This window comes from Ranitomeya imitator, chromosome 2 (assembly GCF_032444005.1).
Source record: "Ranitomeya imitator isolate aRanImi1 chromosome 2, aRanImi1.pri, whole genome shotgun sequence".
Classification (NCBI taxonomy): Eukaryota; Metazoa; Chordata; class Amphibia; order Anura; family Dendrobatidae; genus Ranitomeya; species Ranitomeya imitator.
The window spans coordinates 482,166,958-482,175,484 of record NC_091283.1 but is presented as its reverse complement, the minus strand read 5'-3'; the positions used below and the strand labels follow the sequence as shown (position 1 = coordinate 482,175,484).

Genomic DNA, 8,527 nt, shown 5'->3' with positions numbered 1-8,527 from the left:
GGTCTGACTAGAAGGCATATTGAGTCACAGATCCCAATTTACAAAGTTAAACATTTTTGTGATACATTCCCACAATTTGCTAAAATTGGCTAGGAGACTGCAAGCAGCCGATCACAATCTTGACTGCAGCAATGATATAGGTTTGTGACTACTGTAGCTAGTCCCTAATCTTCGTTCTCTTGGCTACAGTTGTGTGTAACTGGCACACAATTGCTACAAAGTAGGTAAAGACTGGTGACTGTAGTAGTGGCAAGGAATATAACAGGTCATAATAAATTTTAGTTTATCCCATGGTCTAGCTTTCGACAATTTTTTTTATTTATTCACCTAAAAATAAAAAAAACAAACAAACCAGTTTTAACATATGCAATACTCCCTCTGATTTCCTTCAGCAAAGGAGCGTCAAAGTAAATCTTATCGCCTCGCTGTAAATCATTTTCGTGCATGCTCGGATATTGCCCGAGTCCCTGCACGTTTTGAAACGGTTAGACAAACCCTCCATGTGTTGCGGCTCTCAAACAGCTGCGAGATGTGCAGTTGTGGGAACGCAAATATATTATTCAAGCACACCGAAGGCACACGAGCATGCTTTGATAACATCTTATCGAAACACGTTTGTTCATGACTAAACATTAAAAATATTTTGCCGTTGCACGACTTGGTATACCAGTTTTTAATCAGCATTGCAGCGTGATTGTGGGCTGGTTAGACAACCAAGAACTAGAATAAAAGAATGAAACATTCTGGTTTTACATCAGATTCCAGTTAGATATCACCGTTGAAAAGACAGCCATAGACCTACTGGACTGTATTATATGTGCATACAAAAAAAAAAAAAAAGTTCTCATCTTGAAAGGCTACTCCCAGAAAAACGGCTATCCTCTTTACAGATTTCAATTATATATTATTGTACTTACAATTGCTCATTTTTCCTTCTACCCAGCTAATTCTTTCATTAGTTCTATAAAAATGTGATTAAAGACCGACTAGCTGAATTCTTCTAAGCCCCATGTAGAAAGAGGAAGTCTCTTCCCTGTGAGTCATCGCTGCAAAAGTCCCTGGCAGAGTGAGGAGGGAGCAGCTGGGTCATGAGCTGAAGAGGAATGAATTGCAGGGGGAAAAAAAAAATTGCTGAGTAGAAAGGCAAAATGAGCAGTTGTAAGTACACAGTGCTATATGATTTTTGCAATACACTAAGATGATAAAAGCCTTCATGGAAGTGCTTTAACTTTTTTCCCCAGGTCCAAAGTTATACAAAAATATTTTATGAAAAAAAAGGTTTTAAACCCGGTTTAGTCAGGTTAGAAAATCCAAACTTTGCTGCTGACAAATGCACATACGCAACAGAACAAAAAAAAAAAGATTTAAAAAGACAAGACAAACAAGTTTTTGGCAAGTCATGTGAATAATTGATTTGCTCATTTAGCTGAAGCATGTGTTTTAGATGGTAGTCTGGGAATTGATGGCAAAGCTAGCAGCTGTCTGCTCATTACAGATCGCTGGGATTGTTGGCCACTTGCTCCTACTGTGTTCTTTATAAGAGTTGGCACCGAACACCACCCCTGACCCAATTAAATGCCGGTGACATTTCTAGTATTATATTTAGAAACCCCCTCATGATAGACAGTCCACTTCATCACTTGCAAGGTTCTCTGCATCACAGATGTCAGAACAGATGGGTTCAGATTTCCCTCAGGCTGGACTCCATCTTTCATGGTCCTTTTTGTAAACTTTGACGAATACAAGAAGCAGAACACATTTCTAGAATATAGCAGAAGTAAAATATCATGCAGAAGATACTTAAGCGATACAATAGAAGACAATTTGTATGTACTGAACCATTCACTGGAGGTTTGAGCTACAGGTTGAATATCTCAAATACTGCTGTAGCCAAATGTGAATGCAACTCATGTTGTAAATAATTTCAAGATGGCAAAAGTATTAAGTTTTCACTTACAATATTTATTGCTCCCATTGATTGAGAAGAGATCCAACATGATCATAACCCCAATAATATAATTACACCCAGTTACACCAAACCTTCCTCCCCATCAGCACCTGTGTAAAAGTTCATCCTCTAAATTTTGGTTTTGAAGGCGCTAGTGGATTGAGCTGTAAAGGATGAAGTTCTTTGCATAGTCAACAAGATTTCCCCTGATAGAATTCACACATTGAGTGTCCCCCAGTTTCAGAAGGCTGGCACTGGCCCTTCAACCAAAAGAGGGCACTGCTAGTTCTTAGCACTCCAGGTTATTTTAGCTCCAGTTCAGAAGAGGATTTCTTTGCCCTACGTTTCACTTTTGAGAACTTGAAGCCCAGCACAATGGTGGTGAGAACCAGGACTATACCAATTGCCAAAAGGACCCAGGCCCCTGCCGATGCTTGCCCACTGCTCAACGACATTCCCAGGAAGTCAACATTGGACGGTTCTTCAATGACAGTGTTCATAGCTGGAAGGAGGAAATCAAATTGTTGATTTATAATAAATGAACCTTATGATGGTCCAAAGTGGGATAATTGCATTTACTGCAAACATGTTTCAGTTTTCATGGCAAAATTAAAACTATCCAGTCATTGGGAAAATTTTAACTTCTTTGCAGTACAGTATAAGTATCTAGTCTTTTGGTTTTCTATCAATGGTGTCCTGGTAATGTAGTTTTATGCTTTCATGTTCATCCCAATTATTCCACTGTAGTGCCTTACATAATGACCAAATTTATAGACCGGGTTCCCCAGTACAAGTTTGTCTCATTTTTAATAGTACTCACCTGGAGTCCAACTGTAGTCCGGCCATCCAAGCGTCTCAGAGTTCTTCCGATTTTCCTTTTCCAACCAACTGATCAGTGGTTTAAAGTATTCCACAAGGGGCTCAGCAGACATGCTAGTATTCCCAGTGATTGCCATCATGACTTCCGGCCAAGGTTTGCTATTACCCAACCTCATAGCATCTCTGCAAAACAGGAAACATACAAGTCAAATATGAGCAAGAGGTTACCAGGATACAGAATAAACCCAGCCCAACAAAATTATATTGTCTAGTCTTCATATGTATAGCCAATAAGCCATCATTGCTCACCCAAGTAATTTTCCAGCATCCAATGACTGGTAGATATCACATTTATGAAGGGGTCCAGTCTGACCTGCGGCTGCGCATAAAGCCTTGTGGAACTGGAACTGAATCACAAAACTGACAAAGTACCTTAAAAACAAGAGAAATGTAAAAGGTTTGAAGTCACAATATAAAAAGTTCTAAAGCAAACAAAATCAGGACAGCTGTGATTTTTTTTCCCTCAGTTTGTAAGCAAAAAACTTCTGCAGACATCAAATGCCACAAACTTTTGTAGAAAGTTTATTTCCATTGACATTATATGCTTAACCCCTTCATGACCCAGCCTATTTTGACCTTAAAGACCTTGCCGTTTTTTGCAATTCTGACCAGTGTCCCTTTATGAGGTAACTCAGGAACGCTTCAACGGATCCTAGCGGTTCTGAGATTGTTTTTCCGTGACATATTGGGCTTCATGTTAGTGGTAAATTTAGGTCAATAAATTCTGCATTTATTTGTGATAAAAACGGAAATTTGGCGAAAATTTTGAAAATTTCACAATTATCACATTTTGAATTTTTATTCTGTTAAACCAGAGAGATATGTGACACAAAATAGTTAATAAATAACATTTCCCACATGTCTACTTTACATCAGCACAATTTTGGAAACAAATTTTTTTTTTTGTTAGGAAGTTATAAGGGTTAAAATTTGACCAGCGATTTGTCATTTTTACAACGAAATTTACAAAACCATTTTTTTTTAGGGACCACCTCACATTTGAAGTCAGTTTGAGGGGTCTATATGGCTGAAAATACCCAAAAGTGACACCATTCTAAAAACTGCACCCCTCAAGTACTCAAAACCACATTCAAGAAGTTTATTAACCCTTCAGGTGCTTCACAGCAGCAGAAGCAACATGGAAGGAAAAAATGAACATTTAACTTTTTAGTCACAAAAATTATCTTTTAGCAACAATGTTTTTATTTTCCCAATGGTAAAAGGAGAAACTGAACCACGAAAGTTGTTGTCCAATTTGTCCTGAGTACGCTGATACCTCATATGTGGGGGTAAACCACTGTTTGGGCGCACGGCAGGGCTTGGAAGGGAAGGAGCGCCATTTGACTTTTTGAATACGAGATTGGCTGGAATCAATGGTGGCGCCATGTTGCGTTAGAAGACCCCCTGTGTGCCTATGCATTGGAGCTCCCCCACAAGTGACCCCATTTTGGAAACTAGACCCCCCAAGGAACTTATCTAGATGCATATTGAGCACTTTAAACCCCCAGGTGCTTCACAGAAGTTTATAACGCAGAGCCATGAAAATAAAAAATAATTTTTCTTTCCTCAAAAATGTTTTTAGCCTGGAATTTCCTATTTTGCCAAGGATAATAGGAGAAATTGGACCCCAAATATTGTTGTCCAGTTTGTCCTGAGTACGCCGATACCCGATATGTGGGGGTAAACCACTGTTTGGGCGCACGGCAGGGCTCGGAAGGGATGGCACGCCATTTGGCTTTTTAAATGGAAAATTAGCTCCAATCATTAGCGGACACCATGTCACGTTTGGAGAGCCCCTGTGTGCCTAAACATTGGAGATCCCCCAGAAATGACCCCCATTTTGGAAACTAGACCCCCAAAGGAACTAATCTAGATGTGTGGTGAGGACTTTGAACCCCCAAGTGCTTCACAGAAGTTTATAACGCAGAGCCATGAAAATAAAAAAAAAAAATAAAAAATTTTCTCAAAAATGATCTTTTAGCCTGCAATTTTTTATTTTCACAAGGGTAACAGGAGAAATTTGACCCCAAAAGTTGTTGTCCAGTTTCTCCTGAGTACGCTGATACCCCATGTGTGGGGGTAAACCACTGTTTGGGCACACGTCGGGGCTCAGAAGGGAAGTAGTGACTTTTGAAATGCAGACTTTGATGGAATAGTCTGCGGGCGTCACCTTGCGTTTGCAGAGCCCCTGGTGTGCCTAAACAGTAGAAACCCCCCACAAGTGACCCCATTTTAGAAACTAGACCCCCCAAGGAACCTATCTAGATATGTGGTGAGCACTTTGAACCCCCAAGTGCTTCACAGACGTTTACAACGCAGAGCCGTGAAAATAAAAAATCATTTTTCTTTCCTCAAAAATGATGTTTTAGCAAGCATTTCTTTATTTTCACAAGGGTAACAGGAGAAACTGGACCCCAGTAATTGTTGCGCAGTTTATCCTGAGTATGCTGGTACCCCATATGTGGGGGTAAACCACTGTTTGGGCACACGTCGGGGCTCGGAATTGAGGGAGCACAATTTGACTTTTTGAATACGGGATTGGCTGGAATCAATGGTGGCGCCATGTTGCGTTTGGAGACCCCCTGATGTGCCTAAACAGTGGAAACCCCTCAATTCTAACTCCAACACTAACCCCCCCACACCCCTAACCCTAATCCCAACTGTAGCCATAACCCTAATCCCAACCCTAACCCTAATCCCAACTGTAGCCATAACCCTAATCACAACCCTAACCCTAATCCCAACTGTAGCCATAACCCTAACCACAACCCTAATTCCAACCCTAACCCTAAGGCCATGTGCCCACGTTGCGGATTCGTGTGAGATTTTTCAGCATCATTTTTGAAAAATCCGCGGGTAAAAGGCACTGCGTTTTACGTGCGGATTTTCCGCGGATTTCCAGTGTTTTTTGTGCGGATTTCACCTGCGGATTCCTATTGAGGAACAGGTGTAAAACGCTGCGGAATCCGCACAAAGAATTGACATGCTGCGGAAAATACAACGTAGCGTTTCCGTGCGGCATTTTCCGCACCATGGGCACAGCGGATTTGGTTTTTCATATGTTTACATGGTACTGTAAACCTGATGGAACACTGCTGCGAATCCGCAGCCAAATCCGCACCGTGTGCACATAGCCTAATTCTAAAGGTATGTGTACACGCTGCGGAAAACGCTGCGGATCCGCAGCAGTTTCCCATGAGTTTACAGTTCAATGTAAACCTACGGGAAAAAAAAAATCGCTGTACACATGCTGCGGAAAAACTGCACGGAAACGCAGCGGTTTACATTCCGCAGCATGTCACTTTGTGCGGATTCCGCAGCGGTTTTACAACTGCTCCAATAGAAAATCGCAATTGTAAAACCGCAGTGAAATGCGCAGAAAAAAAATGCGGTAAATCCGCCATAAATCCGCAGCGGTTTAGCACTGCGGATTTATCAAATCCGCAGCGGAAAAATCCGCAAAGGACCAGAATACGTGTGCACATACCGAAACCCTAGCCCTAGCCCTAACCCTACCCCTACCCCTATTCTAACATTAGTGGAAAAAATTTTTTTTTATTTTTTTATTGTCCCTACCTATGGGGGTGACAAAGGGGGGGGGGGTCATTTATTATTTTTTTTATTTTGATCACTGAGATAGAATCTCAGTGATCAAAATGCACTTTGGAACGAATCTGCCGGCAGATTCGGCGGGCGCACTGCGCATGCGCCCGCCATTTTGGAAGATGGCGGCGCCCAGGGAGAAGACGGACGGAGCTCGGCAGGATCGGTAAGTATGATGGGGTGGGGGGGGGGGGGTGGGGGGAGCACGGGGGGGGGGGATCGGAGCGCAGCAGGCGTGGAACGGAGCACGGGGGGCGTGGAACGGAGCACGGGGGGGGTGGATCGGAGTGCAGGGGGGGTGATTGGAGCACGGGGGGAGCGGAGCACTGGACGGAGGGGAGCCGGAGCAGTGTACCGGCCAGATCGGGGGGCTGGGGGGGGCGATCGGTGGGGGCACATTAGTATTTCCAGCCATGGCCGATGATATTTCAGCATCGGCCATGGCTGGATTGTAATATTTCACCCGTTATAATAGGTGACAATTGGGCAATACACAGCACTATGTTGCCCTACCATCTGACCCCACGTCGGTATTCAAGTCTGGTTTGGACAGGTTACTTATGAATGCTTATACCCGGGGCATTATTGACAAGAAGGAATTGGAATATATAACGGTTAAATTCCCAGTAATTCCAACTTTCTACATGCTCCCAAAAGGTACATAAGTCATTGACCAATCCCCCGGGCAGACCTATCGTCTCGGGGATTGGGGGACTTTTGAGAAAGCCTGTATTTACCTGGATTTTTTCCTACAGCCCCTCGTTCTTGGCTTGGAGTCCTATATCAGAGATTCTTCATTCCTAATCCAACAGCTAGAAACATTGGAGATACCAGACAACACAATTCTTGGAACATTTGACGTAGAAGCACTCTACACGAACATCAAGCATGAACAAGGCACCATGGCCGTGTCCTTCTTGGACAAACACTCTACAGGTAATAGGGGGCATGACTCCTTCATCCTGGACTTGTTAAGGATGATCCTGGAAAGGAATTATTTTGTATTTGATAGCGTGTATTACAAACAAGTGTCCGGAACCGCCATGGGGCTAGATGCGCGCCATCATACGCGAACTTATTTATGGGATGGTGGGAGGAGACCCAAGTCAAGAGTAGTCCACTATTCCATCACAATGTATTGAAGTGGTATCGTTTTATCGACGATATTGTTGTCTTATGGACAGGCTCTGCTGAGGACCTAAAGAACTTCGTGGAGGAGCTAAACAGCAATGAGGTGAATATTCGGCTGACTTCCCACTTCTCCACCAGTACTGTGGATTTCCTTGACTTGAGGATCATGCTCCAAGATAAGTGCATATATACGAACCTCTTTCGGAAGGTTACGGCTACAAATAATCTCCTACATTATTCTAGCTTTCATCCTCGTCATTTGCGGGACAGCATCCCGAAGGGCCAATTTTTGCGCCTTAGAAGAAATTGTAGCCAGCAACTGGACTTCCAAGCAGAATCTAGACTACTCACGGATCGGTTTCGAGAACGGGGATACCCCAAGAGGATTGTTGCCGACGCTTATGAACATTCTCACCAGAAATCAAGGGAGGAGGCCCTGAAACCACGGGTGAGAAATAATGTATATGCTTCCAGCTTGATTACCCAATTTAATAACCAATGGGGAGGATGTACGTAGAGTTATGGAGGACAATTGGGGCATCTTGTTGAGTGATCGTAGACTCAGATTATCCCTGATAAACCTAGGATAGTGGCCAGGAGGGCAAGGAACCTTAAAGACTGCTTATCGAACAGCCATTTTAGACGCCCTACAGAGAAGATCCGAGTGAATTGCCCTACCTATGGTTCTTACCCATGTGGGGGATGCTCCATATGCATGTACATGATAGCGGAGGCGGGTTTGTCGTTACCTTCTCTACCCTTTCAGGTGTCTCCTAAATCATTCTTCAACTGCCGCACTCGTAACCTGGTCTACGCTCTGATCTGCGGTTGTGACAAAGTTTGTCGGACAAACCACCCAAGAGCTGCGCCGCAGGCTGCAGCAACACGTGTCTAATATCTGTATGGCAAGGACAGACAAGAGTAAGGGTAAGCAGATTACCTCAGTGGCAGCTCATTTTTTGGATA

The 8,527-nt window shown here is 43.1% G+C and overlaps 1 protein-coding gene across 1 annotated transcript in view; it reads right to left on the bottom strand.

Moving 5' to 3' along the window:
- Positions 1–1,941: 1,941 nt before the first annotated feature.
- ACE (angiotensin I converting enzyme) overlaps positions 1,942–8,527 on the bottom strand; it is an 85,314-nt gene continuing 78,728 nt past the window's right edge. Inside the window, exons 23-25 of the mRNA XM_069751360.1 lie at positions 3,077–3,199; positions 2,769–2,950; positions 1,942–2,450 (exon numbers count right to left, since the gene is read on the bottom strand). Coding sequence (XP_069607461.1) covers positions 2,251–2,450; positions 2,769–2,950; positions 3,077–3,199 — 505 coding nt within the window. The 3' untranslated portion in view covers positions 1,942–2,250. The remainder of the gene's footprint in view (positions 2,451–2,768; positions 2,951–3,076; positions 3,200–8,527) is intronic.